Below are 23860 nucleotides of genomic sequence, written 5' to 3'. Positions count from 1 at the left end.
GCTCACTCAAACATCTCATTTGGGGTAATAAAGTATAATTTTCTGGTGTTAGCTGCTATTAATACATAGGCCAGCTGAATTATATCCTAGGCAGAATAGTCCTACATGCAATTGAAAAATGTTGTCCAGGTAATTTTGGTATACTTTTAATATTTGAGTCATCAGCCATCCATTATCTAAAGTAAAATAAATATATCACATAAAAACATATGTATTTCATTCATCTCATTAGATTATCAGCATTTACAGTCAGTATTTCTGAAAGTATTGTATTTTAGTTCAGAGGGAATATACTATAATTTATAAAATTGCTGACACAGTATCCAATTCTTTTCCACTGTGACACCTACTAGACCCAAATAAACCAAGGAAAAGTGTAAATATTACTTTATTATACATCCTGTGTGGGCACGGCATCATGCTGCCTATAACAGAATGACCAAATAGGTTTTGTGACAGTCAGTTTTGTTTTGCTTTTTAAATAGCAAGTTTACTTTTATGTTTTATAGATTTTGTCATAAATATAGCCTAATTAAAACAACACTTGTAAACTGTGACATATCTAGACTATGCAATATTATATACTGAAAAAGAGATAAACTATCAAGACATGAAAACACATGGATGAAATGCATGTGCATATTACTAAGTGAAAAAAGCCAATCTGAAAAGTCTGCATACTAGATGATTCCAACTATATGGCATTCTGGGAAATGCAAAATTGTGGAGACAGTAAAAAATTTAGTGTTTGCTAGGGATTAGGATAGAAGAAGGGATAAACTGGTGGAACACAAAGAATTTTGGGGGCAATGAAACTATTCCGTGTGATACTGTAATCACGAAGACAAGTCATTATATACTCATAAAAACTCATGGAATATACAACATCAAGAGTAAACCCTAGTGGAAATTATGGACTTTGGGTGACAATGGTATGTTGATATAGGTTTATTGATTGTAACATGCGTACCACTCTGGTAAGGGATGTTGAGAGTGGAGAGGCTGTGCGTGTGTGGCAACAGAGGTGTATGAGTACTCTCTCTAACTTCCACTCTATTTCACTGTGAACCCAAAAATGCTCTAAATATAGTCTATTTTTAAAACATAAAATAAAAATAAAACTCTTAAATTTTATCTTCTTAACCATCATACTTTCAGACTCACCACCTTAAGTATTTTACTGTTTGCCACTTACCAAAATGGTGATGCAATTGAAGAATGCTACATGATTCCTCTATGACGTATCATAGTAAAGTCATGCTTGCATTTTTTTCTTTCTTATTGTAGTAGAAAAGACATGGATTTTAGAGTCTATAAGATCTTAGTTCCAATTCTAGTTATACTAGCTGTGTATCTTGAATAGATAATATCCTTTTAAGGTTACAGTGAACATTAAGTAAGAAATATTTTGAAGTAGTTTAAAATACTGATAAATATTAAGTATACTTTTAATACTCATATATATTTTCCCTTTCAATCAATACTTGTTGTTCAATGTTCACAAAGCTTTTGTTAAAAGGGCAATGTTTTAAAAATATTTCTGTACAGCTGTAGTTTATCATTGTGTGAATCGTATTACAACACTAGAGTCTCCTAGCTCATAGCTAGGAGACAGTTAGTTCTTAACTGTGTAAAGAAGATAAATCTTTTCAAACAACACAGTCACAACTCACTCATCTTAAAAGGTATCTCATTATCCTAGAACAAACTTGGCATCATTGTATTACTGACTTCCAAGAGAAACAAATCCCATTTTGCCTGTATTGTCTTTCCTCTTACTGGCATTCTTTTATAAATGCTGTTGACACAGTAGCTTGCTTTCTCACAGTTCAGTTTTCCTAACTGTTTGATTCCATGGCAAATCCATAATCCTATTTTAAATATTCTCCAGGCCATGAAAATGAATGCTATTTATATCAATTCGGCTGTTTAACTGCAGTGCAGAAAAAGCTTTTGTATCCAGAGATGCAAGCCTCTGGTTCAAGCATAAATTACTAGGGTACACTGTTCTTTGTTCTTTTAAGTGTAACTCTCCTTGACATGAATCCCCATAGATGTCTTAGGTAATAACTGATATTCCAAGAAAAAAAAAATTGTGAAAAACAGTTAAAGAAAAGACAATTTACATTTTTAATCTGATATATCAGATCATGTTTCCAAAATGAAATCTCTCTTAACTCTGGTAATCAATTAATTCATGCATATTTCTATCAATTTGGAAATGAGTCTTTTGCAAAACTGGAGTCATGCTTCATGTACTAGCTCCCTGAAAGGTATTGTGCAGAGAGATTCAATCACAAAGTGGATTGTAATCAGACAGATCTCGGTTCAGACTGTGACTCTTTCCTACCTAAACTTTCAGTTTTAAGCTTGAATTTGGCAGAGCTTATTTTATGAATTACAAATAATATTCACTTCTTGAGGTTGCTGTAAATATTAAATTATATAATATATGTAAAACGTTATGCAGAATCTGGTATGTAGTGAAAGCTGAATTCAAATTATTATTATATGCAGGGCTATCTTAAGTTTGACACACGAGCTGTATTTTTCAAAACTATACTTCATCTAAGTCAACTATTATATTTTCTATGATGTGCTCTTAAAACCGAAAAGATTAATCATTTATTGGAAAGCTAATGGACTTATAATATGCAGTCCTAATTGAACCATGACCTACAACAGAGTATTCCATACCAATGTAATGTTTCTTGGCCTTGTTGCACTGAATGGAACATAAGCTCCTTGGGGACAGAGATTACATTTATCTTGGTCTTTGCATTTTGCAAGTTACCTCATTTATGAGCTTGCACATAATTAGTATCCAATAGTTACATAATTAGTATTCAATAGTCATTTATAAACCAACAAACAACATATAAAAGTAAATACAAATTATCAACTGACACTCTTATTTATCTTATTTTAAAAAAATTTTTATTATGATAATTTAAAAAAATAATACTTATTGTAGTGCCTGTATCAAAGATATTGCTTAACAGAAATTTGTTAAATAAGTGAATGTAGCTAATTTTCATTTACAGAGCATGAATGTCAGAATTTGGATAACTTGTGTACTTTCCTTGTGTTCAAATTTTGGCAGGACTAAAATATGTCTGTTTTTTCTTTCTTCCAATAATATCTCATGCCATGTTTATATAATTAATACAGTAGATTATTATCCATAAATTCCATATATACAAATTCAGCTACATGCTAAAGTTAACTTGTGCCCCCCCCAAATCTACTCTTAGGTCTTTCACTGTCATTCATAGACATATGCAGGATAGCAGAACAATTGAATTGCTTGTTGTCTACTTTCCCAGCTAAGGTTGAACAAGGTGACACTGTGCCTTCCTGTTTCAGCTCTTTTACTGTAAACAATTATCATTTTGAGGGTCTACTTAGTGACATGTTTTTCACATTGTTGTGCTTTCTGTTGGGCATGTTCCTGTTTAAAATCACTCCCCACCACTCACTCCTGCCCCCAAGCATAGTGATAAAGAGTTATCCTGTTTTCCTTAGTGTGAGAAAGCTGTGGCGTGCCTTATGGAGCAAATACATGTGTTAGATAAGCCTCATCCAAGCATGAGTTATAGTGTTGTTGGCCATGAGTTCAATGTTAATGAAATAAGGTGTCTTTAAAATAAGGTGTTTAAAATAAGGTGTCTTTAAAGAGAAACACACATGAAATAGGTTGTATATTAAAGGGTTCATGAAAATGTTGTGACCAGAGGCTCACAGGAACCTGATCCTGTATTTCTCCTAGGACCAATGATTCAGTAATTGATAATTCAGTGTTTACGGTGAGAGTACAGGTAAAAACAACTGCAAATAATGAAAATTATCTATACCACTTGTAGTAGTCAACTCTTAGTAATCAACTTCTTCTTAGGGTTCACAGTATAATATAGAGATGATGGGTACCAGATGGGGTTACATGATCTTTTGATGTTTTCTGATCCTCCTAATACTTTTCTTGATGGAATTGAACGATTGGATATCTTAAGGCCAGCTTCCAGAAATAAGCTTTGATCAAGTTTTGATATGGTATATCTGAATTCTATCCACCCCCACTGCCTTTTCCATAACTATTCACACTCTAACCAGCAGTGGAACATCATTTGCAGAGACGGGATGAATCGGTAATGTTGGGCTGTGAAATGTGCTTGTCCCCAGAGGTCCCATCAGATGCTCAGTTTGGCTTTCACTATGCAGCAGCCAATCATTACAGGAAAAACTGTTACTCTTCCTAATCTTAAGTAACTTTGATTTTACCCTCTCATCATGAAATAAGACCTACTTAGTTATACAGAAGGGAGTTTAAGATAAAGGAAAATAAGGAATGTTAAAAAAGAGTAGAAATGCTATCCAAGGAAAGAGAGAGAGAAAGAGATACAGATTAACGCAGGGTGAATTTAGACCAGAATGCCTTAATACAGATGTTCAGTAAAGCTAAATCTAATTATCATTGAAAATCCTCCCCTCCCTTTAAAATATCTCCAACACTATGTTGAGAGAGAGAGAGAGAGAGAGAGAGAGAGAAACTTCTTCTTCCAACCTTGTTCAAGATTTTGCCCTCCCCCATACTCTTTATTCTGTTGTGGGCATGGAATGTGATTTTTCTTATTGAAAGTTAAAAAACAACAAATATTTGAAATCTGCTGGGAACACACATGCATAAAAAGATAGTGAATTTGGGGGAAAGAGTTCTAAACTCAGAGTAAAAGGCTAGGTTCTAATTATCTGAAGATGGCAAATTGCTGGCTTTGTAGGATGGATGAATAGATAGATGATTGATTGATAGATGATAGATATATGGATAGATAGATAGATAGATAGATAGATAGATAGATAGATAGATAATGGATGAGGCCCAAACCTATAATATGCTACTTCATTTTGCTGTGGGTTTGCAGACAAGTCTAGTTTAACTTCTTTATTGCAGTCTTCCCCTCAACACACTGCAAGAGACAATGTTATTATCAGGCTAAGAGCTACAGAACAGAAGGTGGATTTATATAGCCCCTTCTCCAATCACACCATTTGGAAGATATCTAAGTCCTTTGGATTTACAATTAGAGAATGAGCAGAAACCTCTATAACAAATAGTACAGAAAGAGACCAAGATTCAATAATTATACCCAGTTAGGTCTCAGTGACTGTTTTACCTAAAATGATAATGGATAGCAACTTTTTCTCTCAAGATAGATGTGTGCCTAAAAGCCAGGTACAGTGTGGTAGGTGATTCAAAGATAGGATGAATACTCTCTTTCCCCCCAGGACATCATGATATATTTATCTTCTTTGAAGACCAAGCACTCGCTTGGCAGTTTGCTTTGGCAGCAGAGCTTTCTGAGAGAGAGAGAGAGAAAGTGTTGACAGAGTGGTCACATTTCTCATCTTTTTGTCAGCTCTGTTAGTAAATTCAAGATTTAAATTTGCAATAAAGTATAGAACTTTATAGAACACAATGTAAATGTCAAAATAGACACCAGGAAAAATTATTTTTGCTTCTACAGCCCTATCACAAAGGCAATCTCAGATTTAATAGTTATTCCAAAAGAAATGGGAGCATAAAGCTTCATTGTAAAACACAATACTCTAACAAATGGTGGAAGGCTTGCAATTTCATTGCAAAGAGAGAACATAGTACTTCTTTGCCAAATATGTGGCCAATCATATTTAATTGAAGCTATTATTCCAGTGAGGAGAAATAACAATTTGACTTCTAGGGAGTTTTAATTGACAGTATTGTAATATTTGTGCAATGTATATCCACTACAAGAATAAAAGAAGCTTTTACAATTGCATACTGAAAAATGAAAGTATCACTAAAAGTTCTGTAAGTCCTGGAAATAATAATATCACAATATAGCTAGCTAAAGAACAATTTTCTTCACTAGATTCACATAGCTTAGAGAAAAATAATTTTCACAGAAATATACTCATCATCTCTTTCCCTAAACCATCTTTTGCAATTTTCCTCATTTCCTCTGTATTCCACTATTTCATCATCTCATTATTAAGAAGCAAAACATAGAGGCATTTTTGCATTTTGCACTACAGTCGTTTGTTTGAAATTTAATGGGTCATGAGTTCTGCAGTCCTTGGGAAGATAGTGGTTTTTTTTTTTAAAAAAAAGGGATTTTTAGCTATTATATACTTGAAGCCATCTGCTTAATACGTCATTTTCTACCATTACTATAAAGGTGTTATCTCACTTTGACTTCACCAACAAACACTTCAACATGCATTAGTTTTTTCCCATAAGAACCATCACTCAAGAAATATCAGTTGAATGCATAGAAACATGGCACTGTGCTAGGTAATGTGGAGGATACAAAGGTAATAGACACCTGTATCTGACAACATTCTAGTAGGAAAAGGAGACTTACACAAAATGTTTATATAGTTTCACTACAGAGTGAGATGTGTCCTAAACGTCATGCAGGAAAGAAACTGTGAGATGAATTTCAATAGAAGAAATCAATATGAGCTCCACACAGGGGTTTTATTATAAGGGGGAGTAGAATCTTCACCTCAGTTAAGGTAGAATGTCCTTAGGGGAAAAGCAAAAAAGGTTCAGGACACACAGGGAGAATCCATCTAATTTGAAGTATAGACTGTATGAAGGGAGGCAGTAGGTGACAAGTTTAGAAAAACATGTAGAAGCCAAAATAACAAAATTATTTAACATCAGATAAGGCAGTTGGAATTTTATTTTATAGGCAATAGGCAATAGGGCATCACTGAAAATTTTGAACAAGAAAGTAATATAATCACAATTATACTCAGGATAGAGTGGATTAAATAAGGAATGGAATTGATATTAGAAATAAAAATTAGGCATAAGGCACCGAGAGGGTAATCACCTCCTGAGCTAGAATAATTTATATTTTCATTTCTGCTTAACACCAAGTCTTGGATTTCCTGGATTTTACTAAGAATATATATATATATATATATATATATATTCACATTAAGATAAAACTATGATCAATAATGTTTCTTTTTTAATTTCAGATTTTTCATTATTCATATACTGCTTCATATGTGATTTACAACATACACACTAGGTAAGTTCTTTGATTTTCTGGTTTTCATGAGCAATTGTGTTACTAAATTGTTGGTGTAGATTTCAGTTTGTTCATGTAAAAATGTTCACATTTTTTCAAGGGAAGTTTGGGAGTTAAATCCTCCAGAAGTAGAGGACTCCGTCTTGCAGTACGCGGCCTGGGGTGTCCAAGGGCAGCAGCTGGTAAGCGCAGGCATTGGTATGCACTGAACACTACCAATCATGGTCTTACGGAAGATGTTTACTGAAACTTAGGAAAGGACTTAGGAAAACGTAAAGTTTTGTAGGGCAAGTTTTCCTATGGTTTTTTCCAAAGTCCTTTATATCTTTTATCTAATATTCCAACTTAAGAATACATTAAATGATACTAGTATTATTTTATCAGTTAATAAAGACAAAAGTTTGTTAAGTAATATATGATTAAACTGCTGGTTTGTAGTGAAACCTAGAAGAGATCCAAGGTTACTAGAACCTTGTACTGAGTTAATTTCCCTTACATAATATTGTCAGTTTTCATGAAAAATTCAAAATAAAGATTATTTTTTCTTAAAGCATTGTTCAGGGTAAAAATTTAGATGGAATTATTTAATATTCTCTTAAGAGAGGATTTTTACTTTTATTTTTATTTTGAAATAATTACAAACTCAAAAAGATAATTATTGATGTATAAAGCAGTTTGAGCAATTATATATATATGTGTGTGTGTGTGTGTGTGTGTGTGTGTGTGTGTGTGTGTGTGTGTGTATATATATATTTTTTTTTTTAGGCAAATACACATATATAGTTTTAGGCAAAGTCTTGCTCTGTCATCCAGGCTGGAGTGAGATCTTGGCTCACTGTAACCTCTGCCTCCCAGGTTCAAGCGATTCTTGTGCCTCAGCCTCCCGAGTACCTGGGATTACAGGCACATGCTACCGCACCTGGCTAAGTTTTGTATTTTTAGTAGAGACAGGGTTTCACCATGTTGGCCAGGCTGATTTCAAACTCCTGACCTCAAGCGATCCACCCACCTAGGCCTCCCAAAGTGATGGGATTACATATATGAGTCAGTGAGCCCGGCCTGCAATATTATATTCTTGTACATATCTCATGGTGACCATGTAAAGCCTTTCTCAAGGGAATACTGCTCAGGGAGTAGTATTGCTTACTATCATGTGCATGCTCAGATGTATGGAGCATCACCAAACTGATTTCTAGGTTATTTGTTAAGGGTGTTTACACCTACCAGCAACAATGAGAGAGTTCCCTTTGTTCCATATCCTTGCCAACTCCTATTTCCTCAGACTTCTAAATAACTACCCAAATGATTATACAAAATGGTATTTTGTTACAGTTTTATTAATATTTAGTATTTCCTTGAATTCTAATAAGCTAGAGCAACTTTCGTATCGTTACTGGCAATTTGTATTTTCTCATATGTGAAATGTCTATTCATGTATTTATCCATTCACATTTTTTATTCTTTTTTTAATTAAAAGGAACCCCTTATATGTTCTGGATATTAATACATTATTGGGTCTATCTTCATCCAGTTTTTGGATTTACTTCTCGCTCTCTTAATGGATTCATTTCCACAAACAGATTTTTTTAATAAATGTATTCTGATTTATCAAATACGTGATTTCTACTTTTTGTTATTTATGAAATCTTTATAATGGAATAATACTTCTCTAGAATTTTTCAAGTGGGCCTTCCATGTATAGGTTCTTGATCCATCCATCTGAAATTGCTTTTTTTGGTATGGTATTAAATCTCTGTCCATTTTTTAATTTTTTAAGTTTTAATTTTTTTTGAGACGGAGTCTCGCTCTGTCGCCCAGGCTAGAGTGCAGTGGCGCGATCTCGGCTCACTGCAAGCTCCGCCTCCCGGGTTCAGGCCATTCTCCTGCCTCAGTGTCCCGAGTAGCTGGGACTACAGGCGCCCGCCGCCATGCTCGGCTAATTTTTTTTTTTTTTTTTTTTTTTTTTTTTTGTATTTTTACAAAATACAAAAAGGTGGGGTTTCACCGTGTTAGCCGAGATGGTCTCGATCTCCTGACCTTGTGATCCGCTCGCCTTGGCCTCCCAAAGTGCTGGGATTACAAGGGTGAGCCACCACGCCTGGCCATCTCTGTCCCTTTTTATATATGTTTCATATGGCCAACAATTGTCCTGAAACCTTTTATTGACCACTTCATTCTGTAACTACTCCTCTGCAGTGTTACAGTGTTATGCTCCACATATGCATGAGTCTTCTTCTGGCTCTTTTTTTTTCCAGGTGGTTTGTCTATTAATGTGCTAAGACAACAGTGCCTTAATTAAAGTAAGCTTTACTCTCTGACAAGGCAGTTTCTTATGCTGACTTCGACTCTTCTTGACTTTTTAGCCTTTCATATTAATGTCACAATTGTCTTTCATGTTACATGCCCATTTTCAGAATTTTGAATACACTATTTTGAATCTATATGTCTATTTTGGGAAATTAACATCTTAGTGATACTGAATCTTCATATCTACAAACATTTAATATATGTATTTAGTTATTTAAGACTCTTAATAGCTCAGTCAAATTTTACAATTTCATATCTAAAAATTTGCAATTTATCATTTTGGTCACTCTTTTAAGTGCTTGTATTTCTTATTTAAAAAATGTTTGCTACTGGCAAATAGAAAGGTGCTCAAAGTATTTATTTGTTTATTTTATATATTTATTTATTTTATATATATATCAACATTGCTACACACAATTATAAATTCCAAATAATTCTGTGTAGACTATTACGCTTTTTATTAATAATGACATTTTTCTTTTCCATTTCAATTTTTATAATTTCTACGTTGTTAAAATCCTTCTGCACTTGTTAACCTATGAATGTAACTAGGTATTGTAGGGATTATTGTTTTTGCTGGGATACTAAAAAATTGATTCTATCATGGTTACTGGATTAACTTTTACAATTTTTTTTACTTAGTTTTAGTTAGTGACCACAATGATGAGACATGCTTAATGGCTTAGGATTTTTTCGAAATGCTTTTTATGTGATAGATAATTTTATATATTTTCTATGTGACAGGTACAATGTTCTATATGTGCCTACTGGATCAATCTTAATAATTATGTTTCTAAGAGTTATATGTTCTTACTAATGACAGTGGATATGTGATTGTTTTTCTTTAGTTGTCTGTCAATTTTGCATTATATAATTTGAACTATGTTGTAAAGAGTGAGGAATTTATAAAAGGATAAATACATCTTTCTATTGAATTCAAATTTTTTATACCTTAATCAATATATTTACCTTATTTACCTTTAATAATCCTAATTGGCCAATCCTCATTCTAACTTTTAACTAGCTTTTTAATGTAGTTTAGAATCCTCTAGGTTTTTTTAAAATTTTGAATTGCCGTTTTCAGGTGGTTGGGCTGAATTAAGTTTTTAATTTCCTGCAAGCCTCAATTTCCTCATCTATAAATAGAAATATGTACACTATCATATCATTGTGATAATTATTTTGGAAAATGTGACTATTTTTCATAATAAGGTGCACATTACTATTATTTATATCCTATTTTAGAAATCTGAATGCATATTTCTTAAGCTTATTAGTGAAATAGGGTAATTATAATAGATATTTCTTATCATAAGAAGGCTACAGAATAATACACTCTTGCTAAATAAGGTTTCCTTTCATCAGAAAATAATCTGGACCCTCAAATATTCAAAGAAATCCTACCAGCAACCCTGCATTCACTATCCTTTCCACAATAAATTGTCGAATAATTGAGTAAATCATGATGATGAAAATAGGTTCGTGATTTAAAATGCAAAATGTATGCAATTGTCCAGATACCATAGATTATGGACATTATATTTGCTTTTATCTTGTAGATATTTAGATAAATTAGCAAACAATGACAATTTAATCTACCGTCATAGAACTCTCTGTAAATCCATCCCACTATGATATTTCTGAAAAGTGGCAGCCAAATTTGCATAGAATATGGTAAATATGAATGTGCCAGGTTTGGTTTAGATAAGGCATGTAATCAATGAAACATTCATGGACAGTGGTGAGTGGACACCAATAACTGGCAGGCACTCTCATCCTTCCTGTTTCACTCTGATGTTGTAAACAATAGAGTTGGTCCATTGGGCCAGAGCAACTTTGAAACAAACAGAATTCCAGAACACAGAAATCCAAGACAACTTCACCTTTTGTACAAAATACTGTCCAGTATTTTAGAAAAAGTGGACAGTATTTTGGAAAATGTTTTACACTTTGGTTGGTTTTAAATGACCCTCTTATTCTTTATACTTGAGGGAAACCAACACATATGACAAAATAATAGCACTTTGATACACTCAAGGAAATAGTATTAATTGTATGCATTTTCTTTATTTGTTATTGATTTCTTTATTTGTTATTTGTTATTATTTTTAATATATTTAAGAAAATTATGAAAATACTAAAAATGTATAAAAATTATAGCTTCCCTGTTTGAAGCCATATTGCACGTGATTATGTCCTGGTTCTACTGCTGTTGATCTTGAGAACATTATTTAATCTTGATATGCCTTACTATTTTCACCTTTAAAATGGTAGTGCTTTATCAATAGTGCTATTCTAATGTTTAATGTATGAATACAGCTCTAAAGCATTTTGAATAGTATCTGGCCTATAACAAGTGTTTTGTAGGTGTTCACTTTTACTATTATTAAAAAATTTGTTTTCATGTGAATTTAAACACCTCAGGGAATTTTAGGGTAACTAGTTTTGTGGAGAGTTAATCTTCAGTTTTCTGTAATGTCATTTTTCAAACTCCTTTGGGGAATTCTTAGAGAAATTTCATATTTATCAAGTTTATCTTTTGAGTGCATGCAAACATAAATTTAAAAAAGTAAAGGACATACTTCTACAAATGACCAGTGGTTCGTTTCATATGAGTATGGCATGCTTTGTCAATATTTGAAGCCATTAGCAAACTCAGCAATATGATTTTATTAGAGGTGAGTCATTACAATACTTTAATTAGTTTTGCGTTAAATAAATTATAGAACCTTGTAGTGTTTACTAACTAAAGATAATTAATTATCCTTCATTTTCAGCTTCTAATCTTATTTGCTGTAAAAGAAATTCCTGGTTTTATAGAAGAGAGGCAAGGGATTGATATAATTTACTGATGAAGAGGATCTAAGTTAGAACTCAGAATATTGAGGAGAAGTTTCAGTAGCACTAAGTGTGAGTAAAGGCAATTTAGATGTGTCAAAATTTATGGAAAAATGAACCTGAAGCAATAAAGAGTGTATGATTTGGAGAAGGTGGTGAGTAGACCACTTTAGCCGTAATAAATGTTTTATTGAAAAGAAATGGTTTGGGAAGAGGAATCTGGGAATTACGATGGAAGGAGAAGCACCAGGAATCTGTTTTTCCATCCAGATAACAATTGCTACAGTAGACAGGTAACTATTGAGAACTCTAGTCTATTGAAAGTATGTAAATTTTGTCAGAAGGCTTGAATGAAAGTTTGTGGTTAATTTTAGTTGACTTGAACACTTAGCTCAGAGGCAGCTACCTATCTTTGACCCCCAGCCCCATGGCAGGTGTTCCTGGAGCATGCATGCATCTTGCAGGAACCAGGATGGACAATAAGGGCCCTGTGATGCAAGTAAGTGATGGTTAGTATTCTTATTGCTTATTGCCCCTTCTCATTATGAAATTGAAGATATGCTATGAGAAAGGCAGCTATTGTTTCACATCCTTACACCCTTATAACAAGCTCCTCTCCCTCCAGCTGAAGTGAATTCTAAGATGGTTAAAAGGCCAGTGCCTTTTCCTACTCTTCATTTTCCTCTTTTTAGAGGGATGTCAGCCATTAAAGATTAAGATATTCAAAGGCAACTGAATATTTGGGACAAATTAGCAAGTCACCGTACATGCACAGGGAAAGATGCAGGCTTACAAAAGTCCTGAGAAGACTTGTTTTCACCTAAGGCTGATCCTCAGCATAAAGACAGTCTACAACAATTACAAAAGAACCAACATAACAAAACAAAAGCAAAAACATAAAATAGCAAACCATGGGAAATGGGAATGTATTAGTCCATTCTCATGCGGCTAACAAAGACAAGCCTAAGACTGGGTAATTTATAGAGGAAACAGGTTTAATGGACTCACAGTTCCACATAGCTGGGAAAGCCTCAAAATCATGGTAGGAGGCAAAGGAAGAGCAAAGTCACGTCTTACATGGCAGTGGGCTGGAGGGCATGTGCAACTGCCCTTTATAAACCATCAGATCTCATGAGACTTATTCACTATCATGAGAATAGCTTGAGAAAAACCTGCCCCCATGATTCAATTACCTCCCACCAGGTCCCTACCATGACATGTGGGAATTATTAAAACTTAAGATGCAATTTCAGTAGGGACACAGAGCTAAATTCTATCAGGGAAGATTCTGATCTCCTGAGATACCAAAATTATTACATTAAAATGTCTGATTTTCAACAATAAAAAAATTACAAAGGATACAAAGCAATAAGGAAGTATGGCCAATTCAAAGGGATAAAAGACCCAACATCAAGAAGTAATGGAAGTCACGGAAAATATGAAAACATGATGTATGAACAAAATGGAAGTGCCAATGGAGAGAGAGAGAGAGAGAGAGAGAGAGAGAGAGAGAGTGAACCTAAAAGACTACAAATAAAAAATGCTAGATCAAAAGGTTACAATAACTGAAATAACGGTTTTACTAGAGAGTCAAGATATACTTGAGCAGGCAGAAGAATGAAACTGAAGATAAGACAAGTGAAATGATTGAGTATTAGAAACATAAAAAATAAAAGACTGAAGAAAAATAAACAGAACCTAAGGGACCTGTGTAGTACCATCAAATGCGGCAACATATGGATTGTGGGAATGTTAGAAGTAGAAGATGCAGATAAAGGGGTAGAAAAAAATTCTAAAAAATTAACAGCCCTAAATTTGATGAAAGTCATTGGTATAAATAACTAAGAGCTCAAAAAGAAATCCAAATAGGATGAACTCAGAGACCCAAACCAAGACAAGTTATAATCAAACTGTTGAAAGACAAAGACAAAGAGAATTTTGAAAGCAACCTGAGAGAGGCTGCTTGTCACAAACAATGTATCCTTATCAGCAGATTTCTCATCAGAAACATAAGAAGCCACAAGGCAGTGGGCTGATGTGTTCAAAATTCTAAAAGAAAAACAAAACAAATCAAAACCTGTTAACCAAAAATTTTCTATCTGGCAAAACTGTCTTTCAAAAGCAAGGAAGAAATTAAGACATTCTCAAATAAAGAAAACTTGACAAGAGTTACCACTAGACCTGCCTTGCAAGAATGATTAGTGGGAGTCCAGTAGGTTGAAATGCAAGTACAATAGGTAGTAACTTGAAGTCTTATAAAGAAATAAAGATGCCAGTAAATGTAAATACATGGGCAATTATAGAAATGTATGTTATTGTGACAATGATTCGTAACTGCACTTTTTGTTTTCTACTTAATTTAAAATGCTAGCATATTTAAAATTTTTAGTCTAAAAGCTAATATTATTTTAACTTTAATTTGCATTTCACATTTTGTTTTAGACATAATTTAAGAGACTAATGCCTTAAATATCTATTAGTTAATACCTTTGGATGTACAATATACAAATACGTAAGTTTGTGACTTCAATAACTGAGGGAAATGAGGATGAAACTATACATGAGCAACGTTTTTGAATGTTATTAAAGTTCAACTTGTATAAATTCAAACTAGCACTATAACTTTAGGATGTTACATGTAACTGCCATGGAAACAACAAAGAAAATAATAAATATACACAAAAGGAAGGAAATGAGAATGGAATTAAAACATTCTACTACAAAAAAATTAACTAAATTCAAATAAGATAGTAATGTGGAAAACGAGGGCCATAAAAGATAAGGGATATAGAAAAGAAATAGAAGAATCACAAAAGCAAGTTATTCCTTATTGGTAATTACTTTAAATATAAATTGATTAAATTCTCCAGTTAAAAGATCGAAACTGAGAAGATAAATTTTAAAATATAACGTGATTTGGCCGGGCGCGGTGGCTCAAGCCTGTAATCCCAGCACTTTGGGAGGCCGAGACGGGCGGATCACGAGGTTAGGAGATCGAGACCATCCTGGTTAATATGGTGAAACCCCGTCTCTACTAAAAAGTACAGAAAACTAGCCGGGCAAGGTGGCGGGCGCCTGTAGTCCCAGCTACTTGGGAGGCTGAGGCAGGAGAATGGCGTGAACCCGGGAGGCGGAGCTTGCAGTGAGCTGAGATCTGGCCACTGCACTCCAGCCTGGGCGACAGAGCGAAACTCCGTCTCAAAAAAAAAAAAAATATATATATATATATATATATATATATGTATATATATAACGTGATTCAACTACATACTCTCTATAAGAAACTCACTTTAGATACAAAGACACAAATAAGCTGAAAATAAAAGAATGGAAAAAGATATTTCATGCCAACAGTAAGCAAAATAAAATAGGGGTTGCTATACTAGCATAAAAGTAGACATTAAATCATGAACAGTTTTGAGAGACAAATAAATCAATACAGTAAGAAGATATAACAATTCAAACATTTATATACCTAACCAAAATATATAAAACTAAAAATGAATATAATTGAAGGGAATATATATATATATATATATATATATATATTTCTATCGTAATAGTTGGTGATTTCAACACCATATTCTCAATAATGGCTAGAGAAAACAGACAGAAGATAATCAAGAAAATCGAGGATTTAAAAAACACAATAAGCCAACTAGACTTAACAGATGTATACAGAACACTCAACACAGCAACAGCATACACGTTCTTTCAAGGGCATATGAGAAATTCTTCAGGATGGATCATATATTTTGCCACCTATTAAGTCTCAATGACTTTTTAAAAAATTATCACACAAAAGATCTTCTCTGACCACAATGGGATAACGTTAGAAATCAGTAACAAAAGGAAAACTGAAAAATTTATACATTTGTGGAAATTAGAAAACATACTTTCAAACAATGAATGAGTTAAATAAAACATTACAGGAAAATTAGAAAATACTTAGAGATGAAGTAACATGAAAGCACAACATATCAAAATGTATGAGATGCAGCATAAACAGTGTGAGTGGGAAGTAGCTATATATACTTACTACTGTGGAATTAATGGTGTTCCCACAAAATTTATATGTTGAAGCCCTAACCTCCGATGAGACTTTGTTGGTTTGTTGGAGATAAATGTTTTAGGAGGTAATTAAGGCTGTACAAGATCATGAGTGATGCTTTAATCCAACAGGACTGGTGGGTTAATAAGCAGAGGAAGATCTCTCTTCCACTTTTTCTCTTGCTCTTGCTCTCACTCTCACTCTCACTCTTGCTCTTTGTCTCTCTGTACATACTCAAAGGAAAAGTCATGTGAGGGCAAAGCTGCCATCTGCAAGCCAATCAGAGGGCTCTCACCAAAAACTGAAACATGTTGGAACCCTAATCTTGGATTCTTTCGCCTCCAGCACTGTAAATAAATATATTTCTGTTACAGGCTGCATTGTCTTTGCTATTTTGTTATGGAAGCCTGAGAGGATTAAGATACTTACATTAGAAAGCAAAAAAGATCTCAAATCAACAACCTAATTTTACAACTGAAGGTACTCGAATTAGAAAACTAAACCTAAAGATAGTAGATATAAACAAAGTAGGGAATTGAAAAACAGAGAAAATCACTAAAATCAAAAGTTGATTCTTCAGAAAAATCAACGAAATTGACAAACCTTTAGTTAGCTTGACTAAAAGAAAAAAAAAAAAAAAGAGAGAGAAGACTCAGATTCCTAAAATCATTGAAAGTGGGGATATTATGACCGTTTCTACAGAAATGTAAAGGATTATAATAGTACTATGAACAATTGTACACCAGTTTATACTGGATAACCTAGATGAAATGAAGATAGTCCCAAAAACGCAAAACTTCATAATAGAATCATGAAGAAATAGAAAATATGAATTTTCTATTTCTGAATAGGCTTACACTTAATATGGATATTAAATCAGTAATCAAAAACCCCCTGGCCAAAAATGTTCTGGAACTGATGGCTTCATGGGTGAATTCTACTAACCATTTTTAAGAAAACCTAATACCAAGGCCGAGGCAGGTGGATCACCTGAGGTCAGGAGTTTGAGGCCAGCCTGGTCAACATGGTGAAACGCTGTCTCTACTAAAAATACAAAGATTAGCCGGGTGTGTTGTTGGACGCCTGTAATTCTAGCTACTCAGGAGGCTGAGGCAAGAGAATCGCTTGAAGCTGGGAGGCAGAGGTTGCAGTGAGTCGAGATTGTGCCACTGCAGTCCTGCCTGGGTGACAGAGTGAGACTTTATCTAATAAAGAAAAACAAACAAATCAATATTTCTCAAACTTCTCCAAAAAGTCAAAGAGGAGAGAACACTTCTTAACCCATTATATGCCAGCATTTTGTAGCAAATCTATACATGCTACAAAAAACTTATAGATCAATTTTTCTTATGAACATTTGTGTAAATATTCTCAACAAAATATTAATACAACAAATTCAACTGTGTAAAAGATTATACAACATAGCTAACTAGGATTCATTCTTGAAATGTAAGGATCGTTCAATATATAAAAACCTGATCAATGTAATTGTATTTGTCCATTCTCACATCACTATAAAGAAATATCTGAGGATGGGTAATTTATAAAGAAAAGAGGTTTAGTTGGCTCACAGTTCTGCGGGTTGTACAGAAAACATGGCTGGGAAGGCCTCAGGAAACTTTTGCTCACGGCAGAAAGGAAAGCTGGAACAGGCATCTTCATGTGTCTAGAGCAGGAGGAAGGGGGTGGGAGTTAGCACACACTTTTAAACAAACAGATCTTGTGAGAACTCACTCCTTATCCTGAGAATAGCACAAAAGTGATGGTACTAACCATTCATGAGAAACCCACTGCCATGATTTAATCACCTCCCAGCAGGCCCCTCCTCCAACTTTGGGGAATACATTTAACATGAGATTTGAGTGAGGACATAGATTCAAACCATTTCAGTAATATACTACATTAATGAAATTAAAGAAAGAATCACATAATCATCCCAACTGATACTGAATAAGCATTTGAAAAAATTTAACACCCTTATATGATTAAAAAAAAAAAAAAAACACTCAACAAACTAGAAATAGGAGAAAAGTACCTCAACAGAATAAATGTCATCTTACATGCAAAATGAACAGTGATCATTATACTTCATGGACAAAGACTGAAAGTACTTTCTTTGAGATAAGAAACAAGGCAAGGATCCTTGGTTTTGACACTTGTATTCACAACAGTACTGGAAGTCCTAGCAAAAGCAATTAAGCAAACAAAAAAATAAAATGAATTCAAATAGAAAAAATAAAATTATTTCTATTTACAGATTATATAATTTTATTTCTGTAAAAGCCTAGGGTCCACACACACACTCAGTCTTTTAGAACTCATAAACACATTCGGCAAAGTACTAGCATAAAAAGTCAACACAGATAAATCATATAAATGTGTAAGTCTGTATGATAACTGTGGGCAATCTGAAAGGAATTAAGAAAATAATATTATTGACAATAGCACGAAGAAGGATACAATACTAAGAAATTAACTTAGTCAAGTTGATGAAAGATTCATACAATGAAAGCTATAAAATATGTCTGAAAAAAATTAAATGACACATAATAAGTGTAAAGACATACCATGTTTATGAATTGGAAGATGTAATCTTGTTATGATGTCAATATGCCCAACAGAATCTACAGATTCAATTCTGTCCCTACCAAAATCCAAATAATGTCTTTTGTGCAAATATAGAAAAGCCTATCCTAAAATTCATATGAAATTTCATAGGACTTTGAGTATCCAAAACATTCCTAAAAAAGAAGAAAGTTGGAGTTTTGAAATCACTACTGATTTCAAAACTTACTACAATGTATAGAATTCAAAATAGTGTGACATAAATTATCTGTGCTGGTACAAAGACAGTGATATAGAGCAATGGAAAAGAAGAGAAAGTCCAAAACTATCACATTTATGATCAAATGAAGGTGCCAAATCATTGAATCAGGAAAAGACTATCTTTTTTAAACAACAGATGCTAGAAAAACTGGATATCCACATACATAAAAAATAAACTCTTACCTAATACCACACTCAAAACTTAACTAAGGTTGGATCAAATATCTCAGCATAAGATCTAAAAGTATAAAACTTTTAGAAGAAAATATAAGGCAGAAGTTTGAAGATATTGGAAGGAATAAATGAACTGAATCGTTTTGCAATGCTTTCTTGGATATGACACAAAAGACACAGGATATTAAAAAAGGACAAATTCTATTTTATCAAAATTTAAAACTTTTGTGCATCAATAACACTATCAATGGAGTAAAAAGGCAACCTGTGGAATGGGAGAAAATATTTGCAAATCACTTATCTAAGAAGAGGTTAATATAGAGGAATTTTATATTACAGAAATAAAGTATACAGGAGTTCTAATATAGAGGGATTCTAAAACTTAATAAAAAGAAAGCAACCTGATTCAAAATAGGCAATGAACTTAGATATCAAAGAAAATATGTAAATGGCCAATAAGTTCATCAAAATACCAATTCCTATGGAAAGAAGTTTGATCTTAATATGAAGTTGAGCCTTAGGAATTTACCATTTTCAGTAGATAAACACAATTGAATGTAGATGCTTTAATATCATTCCATTGCAATAAGTAGCAAAATTTAAGTTAAAGTGAGCTACTGTTTCATATCTATATGATCATCAAAAGTTTAAGTCTGATAATACCATTTACTAGTGAGAATACCATTTACTAGTACACAATAGGGACATGCATATCCTGCCAAAGGATGACTAGTGACACAATGACCTTGAAGAACAAGGTCAATTTCCTTGTTCTTCAAGGTCAAGTTTGCAGAACTTAGTCGAGTTAAAGAAGTCCACCTCTAATCCTCATAAAGTGCTGATGGGCATGTAAAATGGTACAGCCTCTTTGGAAAACAGTCTGGTATCTCCTCAAACAATTAAACATAAAGTTATATGATCCAGCAATTCCATTCCTAGGTATATGCCTAAGAGTCCACGCAAACTTTGTACACAAATGTCCACAGCAGAATTATTCATAGTAACCAAAAGGTGAGGAAGAAGACAAATGCCTACCAACAAATGAATGGATAAACAAAATATGGTATATTCAAACAATGAAATTATTCATACAATGAAATTATTCGGCCATAAGAAGAAATGAAGCACTGATATGTGCTACAACTTGGGTGAACCTTAAAAACATGCTAAGTGAAAGGAGCCAGTCTTCTTTCAGAAGTCATATATGATTTCATTTATGTGAAAGTCCAGAATGAGGAAGTCTGCAGGACAGAAAGGAGATTAGTGGTTACTTACAGTTGGAAGGATTGAGGGATCAGTGAGTGATAGCTAAAGTATACAGGACTTCTTTTTGAGATAATGCAAATTTTATAAAATTAACCATGATAATAACTGTGCACAACTGAGAATACAATACAAACTATAAATCTGTAATTTTTAATGGGTGACTTGGTTGATATGCGAAGAATAGGTGTTTTTTTAAAGAAAGAACTGGTAAGTCTTACAACAGGAAGAATATTTTAGGCATTCAGTTGAAAAGGTACGTGATGCAAGAAGGTGGTCATTTTTCTTTTTAAACATAACATAGCCTTATAAAGGTCAAAATTACTCATTGTAGAACATTTTGAAATTGATGTAATTAATAAAAATGGAAAGTATACTTATCTGTAATTATATCATGAAGAATGGAAGAATTTTGAAAATCAGGTGAAGGAATTTCAGGTTTAAAAGGAAAAACATGTTACTGATTAGAGTGAATCTAGAATCAAGAAGCTCAAGTCCAGATTCTTTTCCATTCTTTTTCTTTATTCTATTTTTCTTTTTTCTTTTCTTTTTTTTGTTTTTTTTTGTTTTTGTTTTTGTTTTTGTTTTGCTTTGTGATTTAGGGAGAGCTGAAGGCTGTACGCTTAAATTTACTCACATTAAAAATGAAAGATGGTCATAACTAGTTCCACTTTTAAGTTTTAACTGAGGTATGTCAAGTGTATCAGTTAAAATTCTCCAGAAAAACAGAACCAATAGGTTATATATCTCCATATATATATATATGGAGAGGGAGAATAAAGAATTAACTCATGCAGCTGTGAGGACTGACAAGTTTGAAGTCTATGGAGCAGGCCAGCGGGCTGGACAAGTATTAATGAGATGATGTTTCAGTCTTGAATCCCAAATCTGTCAGGCAGGTTGGCAGTTGAGAAAGTTAGAGAAAATTTTTTGAAACAGAATTCATTTCTGGGGGGAAACCTCATCTTGTATCCTTAAGGCCTTCAGCTGATTGGCTAAGGACCATCCATATTATTGAGAATACTCTTCTACTTAAAATAAATTGATTGTAAATGTTAATCACATGAACTCAATACCTCCACAGCAACATCTAGATTAGGGTTTTACCAAACAACTGGCCACTATAGCCTAACCAAGTTAACACATAAAATTCACCATTACAGTGGGCATGACACTTAACACAGTCAGCGCTCAATAAATAATATCTATTATTTTGTTGCCACCTGTTCTTTCCTGCAAATAATTCACTTAATTAGAATCTCATCATCTTTCACCTAGATATTTTAGTAATTTATTTTCTAAAATTTGTTCTCACATCTCCAGTCATTCTAATTCAGCCACCATCCGCAGAGATATATGTTAAAATTGAACATACTTAACAGATTCCCACAAGGTTATATAATGTCATTGAAGTGACACTCGATGTCACTGATGTAACTAATGTGACAACTGGTTCATCATCTGAGCTCCTGCCTCTCTAGCACAGAGCACATATTTTTCTCTACCTGAACCAAACTCTTTGTAATTTCTGGATGAACGACACCTGACTCCTCTGTGTCTCTAAGTCATTCCCCGTGGTAGACCTAGTCATTTAAAAAAAAAAAAAAAAATTCCTTCAAAAGTCTTCGTTGAATACTTTCTCTTGTCTTCTCTGATCATTTCTTCCTAATCCTTACTCCATACTAAGTGAATAGTTTGCTTTTTGGGACTCTGGCATTCCTGTGTCTCAAATCATTTTTAATACTGTATATTTACATTGTTATCTTCTACCACTGACTTAAGGGAACAGCTAGAATACAGGATCAGCTAAACATTTTTCCTCTCTCATTTATTTTTATCCTCCTCCACTTCTTCCTCCTCCTTTTTCATAAAATTTACTGTAGCTCAAGGCAAAATGTAAGTTTAATAAATTTCTGGTTGCATTGAGAAATTAGTGAAAGACTTACTGTTATTTCTGCGTAAAATAGGAAACCAAAGAAGGTTTTGAGGATGGTATAATATGGAAAGAAGTCATGTGTCAGAAGAGAGATCTTGTAGAGGAGGCCATGATATACCGTAAGCTATTGAATCTGAAAGCAGGGAGCTAGGCGTAGAGGCCGTTATTATAATCTGGAACCGCAATGATAATCAACCATTTATCAATATAAGAAGCTTTTGTACTGAGATCTACAATTTGATTGCTATTCAAAGATAAAAATTATCTTATAAACCTAGTTAATGTAAATGAAATGAGGCAAATATTAAAGAAGTGTATTTCTATTTTTTTTTTTTTTTTTTTTTTTATTATTATTATTATTATTATACTTTAAGTTGTAGGGTACATGTGCATAACGTGCAGGTTTGTTACATATGTATACTTGTGCCTTGTTGGTGTGCTGCACCCATCAACTCGTCATTTACATCAGGTATAACTCCCAATGGAATCCCTCCCCCCTCCCCACTCCCCCCTCCCCCCTCCCCATGATAGGCCCCGGTGTGTGATGTTCCCCTTCCTGAGTCCGAGTGATCTCATTGTTCAGTTCCCACCTATGAGTGAGAACATGCGGTGTTTGGTTTTCTGTTCTTGTGATAGTTTGCTAAGAATGATGGTTTCCAGCTGCATCCATGTCCCTACAAAGGACACAAACTCATCCTTTTTGATGGCTGCATAGTATTCCATGGTGTATATGTGCCACATTTTCTTAATCCAATCTGTCACTGATGGACATTTGGGTTGATTCCAAGTCTTTGCTATTGTGAATAGTGCCGCAATAAACATACGTGTGCATGTGTCTTTATAGCAGCATAATTTATAATCCTTTGGGTATATACCCAGTAATGGGATGGCTGGGTCATATGGTATTTCTAGTTCTAGATCCTTGAGGAATCGCCATACTGTTTTCCATAATGGTTGAACTAGTTTACAATCCCACCAACAGTGTAAAAGTGTTCCTATTTCTCCACATCCTCTCCAGCACCTGTTGTTTCCTGACTTTTTAATGATCGCCATTCTAACTGGTGTGAGATGGTATCTCATTGTGGTTTTGATTTGCATTTCTCTGATGGCCAGTGATGATGAGCATTTTTTCATGTGTCTGTTGGCTGTATGAATGTCTTCTTTTGAGAAATCTCTGTTCATATCTTTTGCCCACTTTTTGATGGGGTCGTTTGTTTTTTTCTTGTAAATTTGTTTGAGTTCTTTGTAGGTTCTGGATATTAGCCCTTTGTCAGATGAGTAGATTGCAAAAATTTTCTCCCATTCTGTAGGTTGCCTGTTCACTCTGATGGTAGTTTCTTTTGCTGTGCAGAAGCTCTTTAGTTTAATGAGATCCCATTTGTCAAT

At 33.7% G+C, this 23860-nt stretch overlaps 1 protein-coding gene across 9 annotated transcripts in view; it reads left to right on the top strand.

Moving 5' to 3' along the window:
- Positions 1-23860, top strand: part of LOC105492523 (dipeptidyl peptidase like 10) — a 1403881-nt gene that overhangs the window by 1244427 nt on the left and 135594 nt on the right. For all 9 annotated transcript variants that reach the window (XM_011759709.3, XM_071072632.1, XM_024796259.2 and 6 more), the window contains 2 exons: positions 7027-7079; positions 7180-7261. In XM_011759709.3, the coding sequence (XP_011758011.2) occupies positions 7027-7079; positions 7180-7261 (135 nt within the window). The remainder of the gene's footprint in view (positions 1-7026; positions 7080-7179; positions 7262-23860) is intronic.

The sequence above is a fragment of the Macaca nemestrina genome, chromosome 11, assembly GCF_043159975.1.
Source record: "Macaca nemestrina isolate mMacNem1 chromosome 11, mMacNem.hap1, whole genome shotgun sequence".
NCBI classification, from domain to species: domain Eukaryota; kingdom Metazoa; phylum Chordata; class Mammalia; order Primates; family Cercopithecidae; genus Macaca; species Macaca nemestrina.
Note: the sequence above shows the minus strand (reverse complement) of the source record. Positions and strands in the feature narration are given on the sequence as shown.